The sequence below is a fragment of the Aristolochia californica genome, unplaced genomic scaffold (assembly GCF_029961685.1).
Source record: "Aristolochia californica isolate CCGP_79_NKW_82.1479 unplaced genomic scaffold, dmAriCali1.0.hap1 SCAF_7, whole genome shotgun sequence".
In the NCBI taxonomy this organism is placed as follows: domain Eukaryota; kingdom Viridiplantae; phylum Streptophyta; class Magnoliopsida; order Piperales; family Aristolochiaceae; genus Aristolochia; species Aristolochia californica.
In genome coordinates, this window is record NW_027182268.1 from 38088596 (window position 1) to 38109435 (window position 20840).

A 20840-nucleotide genomic window follows, 5' to 3' on the forward strand; every position below is an offset into this window, starting at 1 on the left:
CTATTCCGAATGTCGACTCCAGTGCCCCGGAAAAAAACCAAGTAAAACCAGCAGACGGATCCTCTTTCTCTTCTATCGGATCTTTTAAGACTCAGATGACTGCAATTTCGACAAAATTACAATCGTTGTGTTCTTCTCGGGTCCGGCGCTCCAGCTCTTGTGATGTCCTCTCAACCGCAATAGCACTGCATGATATCGCATTGTGTTCGTTTAGATCTAACCAACAACTTCGACAACTCTCTTAAATCGCATAGTGCCTAGTCCCTCCTGATTCATTTGTCTTCTCATGGCTTCTTGGCTGAAAGTGGCCGAAGGTAAGATCTTCTTGATTAGACAACCAAATGTCTTTGTTTGTCCTTCCTGCCTCCCTGTTTGGAGTATTGATTCCATAATATCGATTACATCAGGAATTCTTTCGTCTTCACTTCTGATCATTTGGCACAATAAACTCTCCCGTTTATGTTTAGCGTGAGATCCCGGGACTTATGTTTAGCTATGGTCGCTTTATTTGCTGATTTTTATCTGATCTGTTACAAAGATTATTAAACTGCAGATAACCCAATAAATTACGAGCTTCTATGTGTTTGTCGTAGAAATCACTGTGAAGAGCTACACAAGGAATAACCTATTAGGGGTTTAAATACATCATGTGTCTATTCGAACACAGTCTTGGGAAGTTAATGGCCTTCGGGGGGAGAACATGTCAATGGAACAATTCTTATTTCTTACAGAAGGAATAATTAATCCCTCTCAGCAATTATACGTGACTTAGATAACATGAAGCATTCTAATTAAAGCATGTGCATAAGCTGTGTTTACAGAATCTTTATTAAAGGGGTAGCGTTACTGTATCCTCTTCTTCAATTGTGTTAGGTTTTATTTTGAGACTCGAGAGGAAAATGTCCAACAATTTTGGATCCTTGAAGTATGTATGTTGTGTTTGTAAAAGCACTTAATGAACCAACTAAGGGATTCAAATGTTTTTTTCCCTTAGATGGTGATAATTTTATTAAGCTAAAAGCCAGTACAATCTAACTGAGGGAATGTGAGTGGGGAACCTAAAAATGAGGGAGATCACTCTTTAGCTAAAGCATCAGCAACATGATTAACAGAGTAGTTTACATGGTTGCAACTGAATGCAACATTATAAGAATGATGTTGGATCTCATTGAAAACTTGTCAATGCCTTCGAGGAGAGAGTGGCCATAACCTTACTGATTTGAGAATAGTTCTGTTTAAAATATCTTTGCTTTCTCTCCGGCCAAAATCATCCAAGGAATGTAAGCTAAACATTGACGCTACATCAATTTTCTTAGCGTAGGCAGCTTAATAGGAATATTTTGCTCCATGAAATCTTTGAGTCTAGCTAGAAATCCAACTGGCAAATTGAACTTCTGCAGAACACCCTATAGAATTTCGCTTTAGAAATCACTATGAACAGTGGGTCCCAAGCTCTCATAGTTTGGATGATTCTACATAATTATTTCCTGAATTTTTATGCTGGATCCTGCTGCCACATATAGGAGGGTTTGCGAATGTGATTTTCAGGCATTTCATCCTGTTCGACCTTTCTTTGTCGAAAAGTGTTTTTTCCTCTCACATGATGCATAAGATTCAAGTCTGAGTGGATTGGCATAGCTTCAGCTACTCTGTCATTGTCTGACATGGACATCCCTAGTTAAAGAACTTCCATGAGAAATAAAGCATTTGGAAAATCAGAAGTTATATGTGATTTAGATAAGCTGTAAGATTCTCTGAGGACTTGATGTAGAACAATTAGGTTTATATCTGTGCGACTTGATAGACTATAAACATTGTCAGTTGGAACATAATTAGAAGGGAGCAAAATTAAAAAAGTTAATGGGTCAATTGAACAAAAATGTAACCTGAGGTCAAGGTTTTGATAGAGTAATGTAAAACAAAAGAAATGCCTACTTCTGGGTATGTATGCCAGTTAAAAGTATCCATTTCTTTAACCTGCAATATCTTCTCCAAGCATGTGCCACAGTGGATTTACACTTGGTTTTGTTATCTAATTTTGTTTATCATTTCTTAGAGAATGCAACTAAGTTATTGCACATTAAAATAGAAGCAAACCAGGTTATCTGAGATCCCTCTTTCCGTTCTTGTAGTATATATTTCTGAGTGGTATGTCAATAGTGCATGTTGAGTTATTTGATTTTGATTGTTACCAAAAGTGTAGAAGATGTGATGTTTACTCGGAAGCTCTAAGTGGTGTAATGGCTTGAATCAGATCTATTTGAAGTAGTAGACAGAAGGGCAAAGCTAGTTGCCAGTGAGCTGTCAGAGGAGCAGTCCAACTCACAGCCATCAGGTACAGATCTCAATGCAACTCCTGACTTAAAACTAGACTCCGTCTTTTTTTTTGTTAAATATATTTGGTGGGGGGTATTTTGTTGGGGGGGGGGGTGGTGTTCTTTTTTGGAATATGTATAATAGAAATAGAATATGAGAGAGAGAGAGAGAGATCAGGAATTCCAATTGTTAGATCTGACAAAATGATAAGAATTGTGGATCTGAAGGATAGGAATGTTGTTTTCAACACTATGGTAATTCTGTTATTATCAATGAAGTACTTTTTTGCTGGCACTGGAATGCTGGGAATCGCACACTTCCACTCCCCTCTGACCTCCAACATGTCTTTGCTGGGGGGAACTCTTCACTTGTGCTCTTCTACTGCTTGACCCTTAGTTTATTTACTGCTTTGTCTTATTATTTTTTAATTTGTTTTTTTTGTCTCTTGTGACAACCAGTAGCATCCATTGGCCAAGATTCTCAGAAGGGAAAAAAATCAAAGGTTAACTGTAAACCGCAAACTCTTGTAAAGTTGTCCATCTCTATGCTATTTTAACTCACAGATTGTTCCTCACTTTTTTTGTTATATTATTTATTCAGAGCAGCTTGAGACTACAAACTACTGAACTCTCTAAGAATAATCACACCAAACAAGTATCGGCTTCAATTGATACCATTGATACATTTGTTAGTGAAGATTGGTCAACATCTGAAAGTCGGGGCACTATGCAAAGTGGAAATACAGATGCTCCATCTGATGTTAGTAAAGAAGAAGAGATCTCGGTTGTTCCTTCACCAGTGCCAGATTCTAAAAATGTCATCAATGATAGTGCTGCTCTTATCATGGAACCATCAACTAACAAAAATGATATTGAAATTACTCCATACTCACTAAACAGTGAAATTACCAATGAAAACACAGCGGACTTGTGTGAAGAACCGTCCTCTGCACCTTTAGAGGCAACTGGAACTCAGTTTGTCAATGGACATCATTCACCTGCAGCAGATACTGGCTCAAAAGTTGAGTTGGCAATGGATGAAGGTTTCTTGAAGATTGACCAACAGAGACCTGTAAATGAAACAGATAGTGACATTCTTCAGGTGAAAGAACTGGATGTCTTACAAGAGCATGTCCCAAAGACTCAACAAGTGCAGAAAAATGGTTCTGCTATCGAGTCAGAACTGGAGCAGAATAACTTTTCTGCTGCCAAGGCACAACAGGAACAAAAAACGGATTCTGATGCCAAGACACTACAAGAACAGAAAATTGATTCTGCTGCCAAGACACAACTAGAACAGAAAAGAGATTCTTCTGCCAATACACAACAGGAGCAGAAGGCTGATATTTCTTCGAGCAAAGTTCAAGACCAGCTTGATGAGGTAAAGGATGTGTATGGATGTGCTTACATGGATATAGTAGCTGTAGCTGTAGGTCTTATTTCATCAAGACAAGAGAGCTGAAAGTTGCTCTCTAGTATGGAAATTGGCTTGACTCATTAAAATAATCTAGCACTTGTTGTGGACAAATTTAGCTCATTTCTGTTGTAATGATGAAAAAACCCAGCTATATTTTTGTTTTGGTTGTTTCATATAATTTTCAATTCATTATGTCTAATGGATATAATCCTATTTTGAGGGCTCAGTGCAAATATTTTTCATGTTTTTTAGTTGCTGCCAGTTAAATTACAGTGTAACCTTAGATGGGCAATATTTTATGATTTTCCCATTATCCTCTTTTGTCAATTCATTTAAAAAAAAAAAATCTCCTGTCTATTAAAAACCATCTGTGAGATCATGCTACTTTAGGCCCATTTTGATCTCATCCATTCTGATCATCTTTCATTTGCAATAGAAAAGTCTTATCTAACAATCAAAGGATTGTGGCTGGTCTCAAAGAAAGCAGTTCCAATTTGGGATCTCCTACAATTCCTCATTTTTTATCTTCTAGTTGACTTAAAAGTTTTTTTTTCTCAAATAATAAGTTTTTGTTTTTATTGTTCTTGTGGTATGACTAATTAATTTCTCTCATGACTGTAGGTTTCTTCTTTGAAATTTATGACTTGATCATTAAGTTGACAATTTGATCTTTGAACTTGTACTTTTTTTATATTAACAAGTTAGTTGAAATTCAGGATGCCTATCATATGCATTGGTTTTTTTAGATCTCTGCCATCCACGATATCGTACCCCTTCATGTACCCATTGAACAAAAGGTCCACTCGACAGTATATTGTTTGTACATTTAAATCTTAAAATTAACTAAGTTTAGGTATGTTACTATAGTTTTTATGTCCTAATGATTATATAATTTTCTTTCCTTCCCCCTTGGAGAAGAGTAATTGTCAAATATGACCATTTAGATATCATATTTTCAAATATAGTCAGATAACAAAATTTAGCGGACAACTGCAGCCTCTCCATCATTATACTGTGACAAAAGAAATTTTAATTGTGGAGGAGAAAGGGGTGTGTGTGTGTGGTGGTGGTGGGGAGGAGGGGCTGAAGGAGGGGGACCTATTTTTTTCTCCCTGTTCCTATTTTTCTCCTCATCACTGCATGAAGAGGGATGAGGAAAGGTTGTGGAGAAAGAGCCTTCCAGCAGATTCTTCATTTCCATGCAATTCCTGCACATGAACCAAGATGGGGCTTCCACCTCCTCCCCCCCCCCCCTTCCTCCTGGTCAAACTCCTTCGAAAGAAAGAAGGGAGATTTTGTTGCAGGATAGGGGAGTGCCAGAGTTGCCTCTTTCTTCTTCCTATGTTGAAGAAGAAGCGGGAAGGTGGGCCCTATTTCCCTTTTATGAAAATAACTTCTCTGCATTAAATTAATAAAGAGAGATAGTGATACCCCTAAAAATGGCCTTCTGTTAGGGTTCCAGTCACAGCATTTAGAATTAGCCCATATCTAGAAATATGGCTTTTGTATCCAGAATTATGGCATTTAAGTGGTTAATTCTAGAAATATAGTTCAAAGAAGGTCATATTTGGAAATTACCATGAAAAAATATTGCTAGGAAATATCACTAAGCTAATTTTTGGTTCCTATCACCTGGCCCCCCAGATCATCCTTCTAATATTTGGAAGCAAATTTGTAAGCTTGTCCCACATTTTGATAGTGGATTCGTTATCCATGTCCATTGCAGGGATTTCACCTCCTAGATGGATACTCAGGCCAAGGAGCAGGCATCTATTTTTAGGCTGGCTAGTGACCAGGATATATCAGTCAAAAATTCCTATTACACATCAAACAATGTCCCCATCTGGATTTGAACATCAGGAGAGCACTAAGGGATGATGAAGTGCAAAAACACAATGAACCTCATATCAACTTTAGAGAGCACGAGGTTTGTTGGAGGACTTTATGGTCTAAAAGCGGGATGCTTCAGGATTATAACTAGTAACCTCCCAATATTCTTATCTGTATGGCTCTGTCTTACAACAGAAGATCCCAGTGACTATCATCTAGAAGATCCCCGCCCCTACTATAGTTGATCACTTTCTGTAGTATGCAGCAAAGGATAGAATCCTCATGGTGGACCAGCTCCCCAGAAGGGGAAGTACTATTGAAGATCAATCTTGTAAGCTTTGTGATGACCATCTTGAAATGGTGGATCACCTATTTTAGGGCAAATTTGGAGCACTTTCTTTTCCAAGTTTAGCCTTCAATATTATTCCTTCCTTGAGAAAATTAACTTTTTGCCATGGGAAAAATCTTTGCTTGCTCTCTTTTGCTACAGTTGTTTGGAATATTTGGAATGAAAGAAATGAATGGACTTTTAAAAGTGACAATTATCTGTTTCAGGCATTATTGAGGCAACTATCCTCTGTGTGCTCTTTTGGGCGAGTATGTTGCATGACACAACCTCCCATCTCCCCATGCAAAGCACAACTGGAAGTTGATCATCAACTCATTGGACCACACCATATCAAATCTTATTGCTTGGATCCCTCCGCTTGGGAGTTGGCTAAAGCTTAACTTTGATGGAAGTTTGTGGGGTAATTTGGGTTCAGCTGGAGGGGGGGGGGGGAGGGATGTGTGGTGTGGTGTTATAAGAAACTCCTTAGACAGTGTCCTCCTTGTTTGCTACACTCCATTTGGTTTTGAAGATGCTACCATGAGGGAGTTGAGAGCCTTATTTGAGGGCATTAGACTATGGGGGGTGATTTTCTGACCCCGTAGTTGTTGAAGGAGACTCTGCAGTGGTCATTAGTTGGGCCAGCAGAAAGAACCACCCCCCCCCTATGTAGATGCTTCTTAATATTCATGAAATTGAGGATATATGTAAGAGCCTTGATATTTCATAATGGCATACCCTTAGAAGAGCTAACAGCATTGCTGATACTTTGGTTATGAAAAGGGTCTCCAGGCAGCACCTCGCTGTAGGAACCTCTCTTCCTATTTGATTTGGTCTTGACACTTGCGTCTAGAAGCTCTTGTACTTGGGTTTTCTCTCCTTCAGGAGCCTTCTTAATGGAATCATTTTTCTCATTGTTATATATATATATAAGCATAAAAAAGTAAAGTTCAAAATGATTTTCTGCAGAAAGGTTTGCAACTTTGCTAAAAAGCAGAAAGGCTACTTTACTAAATGCTTAACAATCTCATACCTAGAGAGAACAAAATGCCATCTGAATGAACTATAGAACTAGTTCTTATTTGTGAGTTCTTGTTGTTTTCACATTTAGATGTACCATTGATAAACCATTTTAGTTGGTATATATCTATATATATGAAAGCATAAAAAAGCAAGGTTCAAAATGATTTTCTGCAGAAAGGCTACTTTACTAAATGCTTAACAATCTCATACCTAGAGAGAACAAAATGCCATCTGAATGAACTATAGAACTAGATCTTATGTGTGAGTTCTTGTTGTTTTCACATTTAGCAGTATCTTTGATAAACCATTTTAGTTGCTGGCAGGCCCAAGGACTTCTTAAAAGTACAGTTTCCACTGGTCAGTCAAAGGAGGCTAGGTTAGCTCGGGTAAGTTAACTAAATTTTTTCATATCTCTGCAATTGCACTCTTTAAAGTCTCGTATATTCTTTGAGTTGAGAATCATAACCATTCGCCATTCGGCTGTTGCTTCATGGATGCATTGCATGTCTGTATATTTAGTCATTCTGCCATGCCTTCTGCAGCAGAACCAATTTCAATCTCAAGTTTTGTTGGTCATGCAGATTATCTTGGATACTCATGGAAATTTATAGATACTTCATTGACTTTCTAGTTGTTCTCCTAATGATATTGTCGCACTCATTATATTTCTTTTTTTGTTCATGATTAGGTATGTGCTGGGCTATCATCTCGTCTTCAAGAATACAAATCTGAGAGTGCACAGCTGGAGGAACTTCTCATTACAGAGGTGAGAGGCAAATTGAGCCACATTCTAGGGCGCTCTATTGCCACTTTTGCTAACTTTTTGACTTGACCTTGCTTCATTTTGGATGATCATGTTATGGTGTGACAATACTGTTTTAACAGAGAGAACGGAGTAGTGCATATGAGGCTCATATAAAGCAGCTGCAACAGGAGTTATCTGTATCTAAGAATGCAGTGAACAAGATTGAATCTGACATGTCTGATGCGCTGGCTGCAAAAAATTCAGAAATTGAGGCCCTTGTGGCTTCAATGGATGTAATGAAGAAACAAGCTGCAGTTTCTGAAGGACAGCTTGCGTCATTGCAGGTTTGCACTTCCATTTACCTGTTAAAATCTGATTTGGTATATGATTTTCCTGGCAGTGGGTCACTGAGGCACATTTCAGTTTCCCTCTTTTCCTCCCATTTACAACCAATGAAAATCTTATCTATTTTCACTTTAGTCATATGGTATAGAGGAATTCTGAATACTGCAAATGCTGCCAAAAGTAAAAGTGATACTTGCTATTTATAGCTGATGGCTTTCTCTAAAGAAAAGGCATCAGATTCTATAAAGAATGAGGAAAAAGAGTAACAAGAGTCCAGACAAATAGCAGCTTAGCAACATGATTAAGTGGAAGAAACTATTGGAGAACGTAGCTGCTGCTAAAGGCTGTGTAGACACCCCTCCATATGCAAGGTTGCCTGCCATAGAGTTTCCACTTCTATGGGTGTGTCAGCATCTCTATATGAATATAAATGGATTCAATCGGGTGAAATATTGGTGATGCTCTTGGTGGAAGCTACTTAATGGAATTGCATGCTGACTTAATCTGACTGATAGCTTTTGCCTATTGAGATCTCTGACATTTCCTTCAAAGATTATTTTATGCTGAATATAGAGAATCTCTGTTCCTGAATTTTTTTGTTTGATTTGTCTCCGACATTCTTTTGGGATACTGTCCTTCATGTTTTCCTGACTTTGTCAGTACTTACTGAAAATTGCTCTCTTGTGGAAAGGATTCCTATCTGTGGTCACAACTTGATATTCTTTTTTCAACTTTAAGCAAAATCTACTAAACTTAATCACTTCAACTAGTTTTTGTTATGATGTATCTCTTCCTATACTGGGTTATTCATTTTGCAGTGTCCAGAGTATTGGGCATTTCTCTCCATTATATTGACTTCTATTATAAGCTCCTGATATGAGCAGTAGATTCTTGTGACTTCAGTTTTTTTTTTTCTAAATGGATTTAGTTTTTGTATTTTTTTTACTTAAGTGACATCAGTGATATTAAAATGATCCATGAAACAGGCAAATATGGAAACCATCATGAGAAGTAGAGAACTGACAGAGACACGGATGATGCAAGTAAGCTAATGAGAACTTTCAAGTGTCTTACACTGTCACTTTGGAGATCTGTCAGATCATACTTGATGTGCTTTCAAAACAAATTTACAAGAAACTTATACATTCTTTTATTGAGCAGGCTCTACGTGAAGAGCTTGCTGCAGCAGAGCGCAGAGCTGACGAAGAGCGTACAGCACATAATGCTACAAAAATGGTTTACTTTTTTCCTCAACTTCTTAATTTTTTCTTCTATGTTTTTTATGTGCTTTTGCTAGCTTGGTCGTTTTTGTGATATAAACAGGCTGCCATGGAAAGGGAAGTGGAATTAGAGCATCGAGCTGTTGAGGCATCCACAGCTCTTGCTAGGATCCAGGTAAATTAACAGATTAAGAATTTTACAGTTAATTGAGTTAAGAGCTAGAGATTTTTTATTCTAAACGAACACTTTAGGAGACGAAGAATATAATTGTTGCCCTGAACCAGTTTTCAGTTTGGCCATTTAATTGATTGAGATCACAATTTTCATACAAGTGATCAAACCGCAAGCATTCTCAACCCTGTTTCTTTAAATTGGAAGGCTTTAAATACCCAAAAATATCTGTTACATATGTAAATCTTGAAAACGTTTCATTTACCATCTCTATTCATTTTGTTTGTGGACATAGTTAATTTGCTTAACAGACTTTATATTCTTGATGTGCATTTCTAGATTGTGGTACAAAAGGTAGTCCAATATTATACTTGGAAAGGTGCATTTGTTGTAGTGTCTGTTCTTTGGTAGCTTCTGTTCACTTGAAGACGTCTGTTTATTTTGTACCTTCTGGTTATTGCACATGTAAAACATAAAAACGTTTTGTTTTCCATCTCAATTCATATACTTGCTAAACATGGACATATCTTAATAACTTCATTCCTTGGAACATGTTTCTACATTCTGGGATAAATGACTGTGAAATATTATATTTGCAGAAGTTCTTGCACTTTAGTTTATGTTCACCTGATGGTATCTGTCTTTTATTTCATTTGAATGCTTCAGAGAACAGTTGATGAGAGAACATCTCGAGCTTCTGAACTGGAACAAAAGTTGGCTTTGCTTGAGGTATTTTACCCTTTTCATCTTTCACAGAATGAAGGGATAGTGCGTAAGCTCCAGCTGATCAGTGTAAACTGATTGAAATCTTATCAGTTGGAATGTACATCTTTGAACCAAGAACTACAAGACATGGAGGTCCGTGCTCGTCGTGGAGAAAAGAGGTCTCCTGAAGAAGCAAATTTAGCACTTAAGGTACGTGCAATGAGCTTGTCACTGCTTAGGAGTAGTTTCAACTAATCCTCCTGAATGTTGATGCATTGCCTTTCTTCAATTTGTCTTTCCGACTTTTTGCCATCCATTTTAGGATTCTGTTTGTTTTCATCTTCTCCAAAATATTACTTCTTGACCTTCAACTTTTTGTGCCAAAAATCATCTTATATTTGGATTTTTGCAGAGTGTAATTGATAGGCTATGGTAGATTTTGTGTAGACCTTTAGTTTGGAATTCACTTTTCTTGATAAACACTAATTGATACAGCACATGACATGTGTGCTCAACATGCTTTATGAAATTTGCCTTCTCGAACTTTATCCAATATTCTTACCACTGTCTCTGACATGAAGGCAAACAGAGCACTTGTTGTTCTGGACTATTTTCTCAGGATAAGTTCATGAGTTTTGTTTTAAATTTTTTAGTTGCAAACGAAACAAATAGATATCCATCAGTAAACTTTTCCTTTTAATTCCTATATCACAAAAATCATTTTAACAACCTTGCCATGTGATAAGAAGGATTGTTCTTTTTGTATTCGTGTGTGCATACAGATGCATACTCATTGCTCTCCTCAAAGCATCGCTTTGTTTCACCTCCGGTTATTCAACTCACTATAACTTCTTGTCTCTAATAATGTATCCAAGTGAAGTGTTAAAAGATTATCTTGATCAGTTTTATATGTGTTTTGGGAAAAATATAGAGTGCCTAACATATAAGGTGCAAGCGGTTTTTCTTTTCCTTTTTTTTTTTTTTTTTTGAAAATTCTGTATGTTAGTGAGAATAGTCTCACATAAATATGTGTTAGGAAAAATCCTATGGTTATTAGTTAAGAATGTTAGGAATTAAACACCCTAATTCCAAACTAACGAGAGCAATAATAATAATCGCGGAAGAAAAAAAAACAAGCACAAAAACTAACAACAAGATTTATACAGGTTCGCTTCAAGGTGAGACTACATCTTGTCTTCCACCGCTGCAGTAATCCATTATAAAGATAAAATAATTTACAAGAGAAATTGCACACACTTACAGGTGTTTTCTCTAACCTCTCTCGGGCTGCAACTCCAACTCCTTCTCGGTGATGATAAAACCCTAAAAGCGGCGCCCCTCAATTATAAAAAGAAAATTATAGCAATCGTGATACAAGAGTAAAATTTCCAAACTGTCCTTAATGGAATAACAGTTAATATATCATGGAAAGGGTGGGGGCTCCGCCCCCACACCCCCTTCCAACCCCCATGGTGACCTTACGGCAAATGTCGATCCTCGTACCGACTCAGCGTAGGGCGTTGATTAGGCTTCACAACTTAACATAGAATTGGCCTCATAACTTTTCTAGTCATTTTAGGATGAGCTTTGATCCAACTTGAACATGTTATCAGAAAGTCTATGTTGTTGGGCTCATTTTGTGCCTCATTTAATTTTTACTTCATTTTTCTTATCCATGTCTCAGGCCTATTATCCACTTGTGTAAGCCTGGAAGTGAGGGGAGTGTTAATGAGAATAGTTCCTTATGAATACGTGTTAAGGAAAATGTGAGAAAATCAGCTCAAGGGTATTTTGGTCATTTTATATGATCGGTTATCTTATATTACTACACTATCTTATTCAGCATGTTTGATTTAGTCTATGTACAAATTTTTATATTCATAGGAAGAGTAGACTGGAAGTTATAAGGGAATAAGTGATTTTATGTGAAGACGAACATTTTTGTAAATTGTCCAATTAAGCTTAATAAAATAGCATTGGGGGTCATGCACGACCCCCAACGTATCTCATTCAAGATCTTCTCTCCTCCTCTCTCTCTACCTTCCAAGTTTCACATATTTTACAGAAAACGTTATGGTTATTAGTTGAGAAATGTCCTCCTAACTTGGCTAGTCATTTTTGGATGGACCTGGACACTGTTTAACAGTGTATTACATATATATAATGTTAAATTGTAAAATAACAGATTGAAATTTTGTAAGTTTCAAGTGAATGCATTCATGAGCTGTTTCCAGCAATGTTCTCTTGTGTAAGAAATTTTTGTTGTTTCTTTCATATTTGAAGATGCAGGCATGGCAACAAGAAGTGGAGCGAGCACGCCAAGGTCAAAGAGATGCAGAAAGCAAGCTTTCTTCTATGGAGGTATACTCAAGTTAATTCTCTTCCAACAACTATTATACAATTATTTCATCAGAGGTTTTGAAAGCTGAACATCAATTATAAATGCTGGGATGAAATATACAAGAGCTAAGAAGCAAGGAGATTCCAAAAGAATAACAAATAACAAAGAAATTTAAACAAAAACTTATAGGTTGAGAAGAAGGTGAAAGGCTATTAGTTGCTCTATTTAAAGATTTGATGTTTCCTAGGATCTAGGTTGTCCTTGGTCAGTTCTGTAAGGTTCAGACCTGTTTCATTCAAAGTGTTTCCCATCCACCAGTTGTTTATGGGCTCTAATGCTTTTTTTGAAATGATATCACGTTCTTTTGACATCTAGGCATGTTGCTTAGAATCTGATGTTATTTTTGGCAGGCTGAGTTGCAAAAGATGAGAGTTGAAATGGCAGGCATGAAAAGAGATGCTGAACATTACTCACGACAGGTTAGCTCATCCTCATCCTCTTCAGAACATCAATTTCTTTCTTGACTTTTTTTTAACCTATAATAAATTTTTGGGGAAGAAATGGAGAGGAGAGAGTGACTGGGTTGATCTTTATCTTTTTTGGTAGTGTGTTGATGCATTACAACAGTGATACAGAAAAAGAAACAAATAAAAATAGTAAAAATAGAATAACTACAACTCAGTAGCTCACTAGAAAAGATTAATGTCCCTGGAAGGGGTAGTTAGTGGCTTCACCTCCCACAGTTGCAGTCCTTCGGCTACATATCAGCATCTCCATTGGCTTCCCTATCAACATGCTGCCCAGAAATGGCTCTGCATGCACAGTCAATAATTCTTTTTTTAGTAAATAGCAAAATTCTATTAAACAAAACATACAAGTCATTATTACAACTCCCCGGCAAGTAGGTGATACAACAAATATGTTGTACACACTTAAGTCATGAATCAATCTTTAATAAAAGAGGTTTGTGGATCGATTTTCCCCTAACGAAGGTGCTGCAGTGATGCAGCCTTCTCCTCCATATTCCTTGTTAGAAAATCAACAAAAGGGCATTTTGGTCATTTTATCTTAGCTGTAATTTCTAGAGATGATATTATATTGTTCAGCATGTTTACATTTCTTTGTAGTACAAATTTCGTGTAATTTTGGTAAGTCTATTGGGAGATATAAGGGTATATGTAAAATGTAACTAAAAAGGTGTAGTTTTTGTAACTGTCTAACACTTAGTGAATAAGAAGAAGCGGGGGTCGTGCTTGACCCCCATCCAGAGCAGTTTTTCTCAAACTCTCTTCTCTCTTTCCTCCCTATCTAATTCTCTCTCCAAAACTCTCAATTTTTACTTATTTTTTTATCATGGTATCTGAGCTTTAAGTTCTGGAATCAAGCCTTTTTGTTCTATTTCTTCCTCTTTTGAAGCCAGCAAGCTCAGAAAATGGTTTTTTGAGATTTGGTCTTGACTGGTTACAAAAAAAGTAATTTTTCTCATCCTTTTTGCTGCCAAAACCTTAGGGTTGTTGGCTTCTACTGCTATTAGGTGCAGTCTAATGCTGGAATAGAGTCCTAGAGGACTTTTTTTGCCAAGGAAAACTCCAATTTTCTGGTGCACAGCCCAATACAGGTTTTTTTCTGCTTGCATCACTCCCTGAGGAGATATCAGCCCTATTTTCTGCATGATCTACAATAATTGTTCATTTAAATCATATATTCTGGTTGTTTTTTGGAACAAATTGGGTGTTTTGTGCAAGTATACATGCAAACCGTATTTTTTTAAGAAGTGGGGCCCACCTACCCTATGCACCTATCTTGTGATTAAAGCTTTATTTGGTTGGTTGTGGTTGCTTAGTGATAGATATGGCAAAATATGGTGAAATTATTACTCCCTCTAGATAATCTGGTAATTCTGAAGGAAATGATACAATTATAACTACTTCTGAAAGATTAATTGGTCAGAATTATCTTGCTTGGTCAAAATCTATTCGGATATTCCTGAAAGCTAAAAAAAAGACTCAGTTTATGAGAGATGATTCTCCAGTCCTACTGAATGATGACTGGGAAGCTAAGGATAGTTAAGTCATGACTTGGTTGCTTAATAGTATTGATTCTGGTGTTCAAAAGATCGCTCCCCCCCTTTGTGCCACTGGCCTATCACTGATTATATTGCTGATAATGTGTCATTTATTCATTGTAATTGGAATATCATTCCTAGATCAGCCAATTCTTTGGCTGATAAATTGGCAAAATTAGGAACCTCCCAACAATCCCTCATTGTTTGGGAAGGCTTCCCCCCTTTGCAATCTGCTCGTTTGAGCTTTTGTCTTAATAAAATTCAGCATCATTTAAAAAAAATAAAAAATAGTATTGATTCCAAAATCAGGAATCAAATTATGAACTGCGACACAGCCAAGGAGATATGGGTCTCCTTAGAGTCCATTTATGTTCAAGAGAGTAATTTATCAAGGATATATGAGTTATATGCCAAGATGTTCAGCTTTAAACGAGGTCAACGATCTGTAACGAAGTATTATAGTGAGTTAATTGGCATACTGCAGGAGATTTCTGTTTTTCACCCCTTCACTACTGTTGAGAGGGAAACTAGAAAGCAGCATGAACAGGTACACATTGCCAAGTTTCGGGATGGATTAGGACCAGAATTTGATGTTGTCTGAGCACAACTTCTAGCTTTTGAGGATGTACAGTCTCTCTCTATTACATATAGCAGAGTTTACATGCAGAATCTGCCAGTGTATCATAGGGAGTGTTCCTATGTCTGCACTGAACACTTTGGGATCCACAAAAGTTTTTAAAGGTAATGGTAGAGGTACAAGGGGCAGAGGAAGAGACAGTCAAGGTAGAGGTCAAGGTCGTGATGATAATAGACAGGACAAAAAATGTACCCATTGTGGATGTACCAACCATTTTTCTGATAAGTGTTGGGCCAAATTTGGCAAACCTACATGGGCAAAGTCTCTTATTCATGAAGAGTCAATGTGCTTCAAAAGAAAAAGTATCTAGCTCTTTAAGATGCAGAAACTCCCGGAGGATCTGCAATAATTATCATGTATTGCCCAAGGGCAGTCCCCTAACTTGAAATTTTGTCAAGATTGAGATCTAGGAGAGAGATGGTGAGCGGGAGAGGGTGATTGCGAGAGAGAGAGCAAGATGACGAGGAAGAGTAAGACTATGGGAAAGACTCCGATTCAAAGAAAGAAGAAGCCACGGACATGGAGATCGATGAAGTGAGAATGACTCTCCAACTCAGATACTGGAACAGCGACGGGAACCTGTATCGTCCATAGTAGATCATCATCATCATAGTGAACACAACAATGTTGATACCAATCATGAATAGCCCAGTGAGTTCTGTGGTAGTGGAGTTGGAGATACCAAGAGGGCCCGCAAAGGAGTATAGGAGGTGACTATTTCCATCATGAATAACCCCACCGAACCTCACACGACTAGGGCAGCCAAAGGCACTTCCATAAGTGAAGGGGGGAAGGGGACATCTTAAAAAAATGTCACATTAGCATATACAAATGTTTTACTAGTGGAGGGACAAAAACATTTCTACCCCTTTTGCATACGAGAATACCCAAAAAAATATATTTTACCATACAAGGAGACAATGAAAATAAAGTAATAGAAGGAATTAACCCTTGAATGGGAACGTTTCCCTTGATAACAGAAGAGGGCATTCTATTGGTAAGGAAACATGTAGTGAGAACCACGTGAAAGAACTATAAAATGAGATGAGAGAAGAGATTGTAGAGGAAGAAAGCAAGAAGAGAGAGATAGAAGGAAAAGAGAGTTCGCCGAGAGCCAACCTGATAGGGGGAAAAGTTGACCCCCATCTCTAATTATATTAAACCTCTTAAGATGTATCACAAAATTGCCTCTTACATGGGGACATGTATATAAGAACCAAAAAAAAGCATTTAAAATAATCTGAAAATTACATACTAACTATCCTAACTCCATTCTATAAATATGGAACCACCTGGCTACATTATTACAGATTTGCCATCACTATGAAATGACTAAATACCCCTAACTTCTAACAAGAACCTTACATGTAAGAAACAAAGGATCTCAATGTATAATGGACCTACTCCTTGTAAGTAGGAGCAACGATTTCTAATTTAACCATTAGCTTTAGATGTAATGGCTTAAATTTCATCTCCTCTTCTTCTTCCTCTTCATTCAAAGAGGAGCATTCAGTCTTTGAAAATCTATTTGTAAACTCAAAATTCAATTTAAAAATGGCTTTTGGATTCATGTGTAGAATAGTACTTCAACAAAATTGATGTCCCCAATCCGCATTCGTCGTTGTCTGGAAATATTGTTTGCTTTCTTTCATTTTGAGAATGTGTGATAGAGTCATAGAATTTTCTCCCCTTGCAGTTTTGATCTTTAATCTCTTGAACCATTGCTTGACAGTAGTGTCAGTTTTCTATTGCACAACCTGATGTTGTTGTCTATGATTACAAAATTCAGGAACACATGGAACTAGAGAAGAGATACCGTGAATTGACTGATTTGTTGGTATGTAATAGTTTAAGTTGCTTTGCATTCTGCCAACTATTTTTGTGCTCTATTAATTTGTGAACTGATGAGGTATGGTACTGATCCAGTACTATAAACAAACACAACTTGAAGCTATGGCAAGTGAAAAAGCAGCAGCTGAGTTCCAACTGGAGAAAGAAGCCAAACGTCTTCAAGAAGCACAGGTTGGTGGAATCTTAGCTGTTTTCAGTCTGATTTTCTTGCAAAAGGAGCTTCTCAGCAATGACTTGTCAATTGTTGGAATTGTCCCTTTTGCACTGAGCAAGTGCCTTGCTGCTTTTCTATTAAAACTGTTTTCATTATTCGGCGAAAATAAACTTCATTGTCTTGTCGTGAGTGATTGACTTCCATTGACAGGTAGAAGCAGAAAGAAGCAGAGTGTCACGTCGAGCATCCTCCTCCTGGGAAGATGACACTGATTTTAAAGCACTTGAGTATGAGAACTTCTCTTATTAGATTGGTTATTTGTTATACCTGTTCATTGACACTTTCGTTGCTTCCTCTAGATCTTAAGAGTTACCATGATAATTCAATTTTTTACTCTAGGCAGTGGTAATTCATATTTTTACAACAGACTTCCGACTTATGGGAATATTTGTGATGGAAGCTTATCTTTTACCTGTAGATAGCTATTTTATGTCAGTTACCATCACCTATAAATTGTCATTTGTCATGTCAGTTTTTAGGTCTTACTCTTCATTGGAAATTGAGAAGTTATTCATGATGTCATGAAACCTACCATGCTGTATCTTTTGACAACCTGTTCTGAAACTCTTTTCTATGTTCCTTCTGGTATTTATGACGGTTAAGCAATAGTTATCTATTATGCTAATAATTGCAGGCCTCTACCCTTGTACCATCGTCACATGGTTGGGGCAAGCATACAGGTTTTATCTCTCTCTCTCTCTCTCTCTCTCTCTCTCTCTCTCTATATATATATATATATATATATATATATATATATATATATATATATATATATATATATATATATATATATATATATATCAAACCTTCTTTACCTGACAATTTTCTGGTGAATATTGTTCATTTCAGATCCAAAAAGCTGTGAAGCTTATAGATTCTGGTGCTGTCAGTGCTACTAGATTTCTTTGGCGTTATCCAATTGCTCGAGTCCTCCTACTCTTCTACCTGGTGAGAACAGGCTTCTGATTTCCTCTTTTCTTTAACAGATTGTTCCCAGCTGTTTTTTGACGTTTAATCTTAAGCACCTGGAAAACTACAAATGTATGGTATTTTTGTGTACTTGTCTTCAGGTATTTGTCCATCTTTTTTTGATGTTTCTACTGCATCGCCTTCAGGTTTGCACAAGTCTATATTTTCTTTGTCTGGTTCTTGTGCTTGGTTACAATTGCCTGACTTGAAAGAAACAGGCAGCTTAGTGAACCATTCATTTGTGCTTTGCAGGAGCACGCAGACAGTTTTGCTGCCAAAGAAGTTGCAGCGTCCATGGGACTTGCCTCATCTAACTTACCGTGAGGAATTTGTCAAGTTAAGGCTGCAACTTTAGGTATCTCTAATGTGTTTCTTGCTCATTACAGAGAAACTCCACATATTTGTTTGCAATTTTTTTTTGCCAATTGGTAATCTGTATTCATTTTTTGTTTTTATATAGACCTGAACACATTGTAAAAATGATAAAGAAATCATATGATGAAAGAAAAATATCAATTGACCATCATGTTTTACCCAGGTTAGTTATAGGTTTGTCTAAAGGCCCATCCAATCATTGTTGGAAAGTTGCTGACTGACTTGCTGACAAGGTTGGTGACCTTAATATCAATCAAAGGAAACCCTTTTCAATTTTTTGTATGACTGGAAATGTGCTAGACACTGAAGTACTAGACACCAATGATTTTACTCCAACTCGGCATATCCATTCGAAGAACTTGGCAAGTACCTGAAGTCCACGAAGTTGTACAGTTTTTTTTAATTTTCTATAAAAATGGTAGATTATATTGGGAAGCTTATTAGTTCAACTGGTAAGAGTGAGAAGTTTAGTGAAGACTTTTGGACTAGAAGAGCAAGTATTGGAATTCCACGGATGATTTGAAACAAAGCAAGGAATTGTTTTCTTGCTCTCTTTTTTCTTCTGATTTCGACTTCTGGATGACGGAATGACATTTATACGGTTACTAACTTAAAATTTTACAATTGTTTAATGCTGACTTTAAGCTCGGAAACACTTAACGCCAATGATTCTAACAACTCAGCTTTGTGTATATAGTCTTTCACACAAAATGACATTCCGAAATTGCGCAATTTCCTAGTATTTCAAAATCTGTAGGAAACAATAAAGGCTTCGAACTGTCAAGCATCAAATTAGCACTCGGATGAAAGGTCACGTTCCATTAGAGGATGCTTTGCGCCATCCATTTGCCTTATTTGATCCACTGCCCATGTCCCTTCGAGGTTTCGCCTCCACTCAAGACAATTTGCCCGGCATTGCTGCGATCTGAAGTTGTCTCGTTTGAACGGATCTTCTTATGAACCACGAACCCATTTTTAACGGTCTAAAAATAGCGTACAAATGTACCGTCATTACGTGACATTATTGGGTGTCCACATGCCTTGGTCTCGAATGTAGGGAAGGACTGCAAACAGAATAGGTTCACAGCAACCAGTCACCAGACACAGGTTTGAATTTGAAAATCCACTTTCTGGTTTGTAGTATAAAATATGAATAGAAGGCAAGAATCGGCTAGCTGTGCTCGTCCTTAAAAAGAGTCTTTCAGATTTTTTTAAGAAAAAGATTAACTGAAATAGTTTATCGGAAAATTTTGAAGTCATGTTCACAAGATAGACGGAAAAGAGGGACATATATATATTTTTTTTAAGTTCATAAAAAAATAAGATCATAAAAAAAAAAAAAAAAAAAACAAATCGAACAAATCAAAGTACGCAACCCAGATAATCCAGCGTATCGAAGAGACTTGGCCGCAGCTTTTCTTGGGACCTTTTAGATTGATTCTTGAATTGAGGCTATGAATATAATTAGGTTTGAACTTGTACTAAATATTCAAAAAAGAAAATGTATAATGAAATCTAGATTTCATGGTGATCAACTTTTTCCGAAACACATTGTTTCCATACTAGTAAATCTTTGATAAATATAACGAAATCTGTTCTCTTTCATTACATGATTTTATCGAAATTATTGAAGAGCATGTATGCAAGAGTCTTAAAAGAGGTCTCACAGAAGAGTCTCAGTTAAAGGTATTTTAGTTATGGTATTTTTCTATTTATGTTCAATTATTCAATTATTCTAGGACTTATTTTTGTGTTTAACTTTAGGTGTAACTAGGACAATGGTAGTTTAATTTTAATTAGAGTATACTTATTTCCTCTATTATAAATAAACGTTTATAATGTGGTGAAATTGTTCTCTTTTCCAGAAATTCAACATGGCATCAAAGCGAGTTCTGTGAGTTGACTTAGTCAACCCACAAAGATAATGTAATCATTTTTTAATCTATCATCTCTAGAAATTTAGGTTTATATTCTCTCTTTTTTTCTTCCATGTCATAATACCCGTTGTTTTCTTGATTTTCGCACCTCTACACTGCACTTTTCATATTGCAAATGATATATTTCTGGAAAGATCCTAGAGTCTAACTTTTAACACAAAAATAATTATGGCAATCGAAGTTTTCTAGAAAGAAAAAATAATATTTGAAAAAGGAAAAGTCAAACAACAAGAGAAGTTCTACCAGCAGTAGAAAGCTTCAATTTTTTAGGCATTTCATACCATCAAGAATGAGACTTTATATGGAGAAATATATATCAAAAGAAATATTTGTAAGTCTATTTTTTTACCT

The 20840-nt window shown here is 36.7% G+C and overlaps 1 protein-coding gene across 3 annotated transcripts; it reads left to right on the forward strand.

Annotated features, from left to right (window-relative positions):
- The first annotated feature begins 59 nt into the window (after nt 1-59).
- LOC137936888 (golgin candidate 1) lies at nt 60-18710 on the forward strand. Of its 3 annotated transcripts, none has more exons than XM_068781833.1 (21): nt 60-314; nt 2255-2335; nt 2775-2818; nt 2917-3696; nt 7237-7299; nt 7602-7679; nt 7799-8002; nt 8990-9046; nt 9165-9239; nt 9327-9398; nt 10062-10124; nt 10212-10310; nt 12384-12461; nt 12852-12920; nt 16933-16980; nt 17070-17165; nt 17359-17435; nt 17843-17888; nt 18058-18156; nt 18279-18323; nt 18430-18710. In XM_068781833.1, the coding sequence occupies exons 1-21, from the start codon at nt 287-289 to the stop codon at nt 18499-18501; spliced, it is 2274 nt and encodes a 757-aa protein (XP_068637934.1). In that variant the 5' UTR covers nt 60-286; the 3' UTR covers nt 18502-18710. The 3 variants fall into 3 exon arrangements, with proteins under 3 accessions (XP_068637934.1, XP_068637936.1, XP_068637935.1); XM_068781835.1 differs by having other exon boundaries at nt 12390-12461; XM_068781834.1 differs by having other exon boundaries at nt 2778-2818.
- Nucleotides 18711-20840: the final 2130 nt, after the last annotated feature.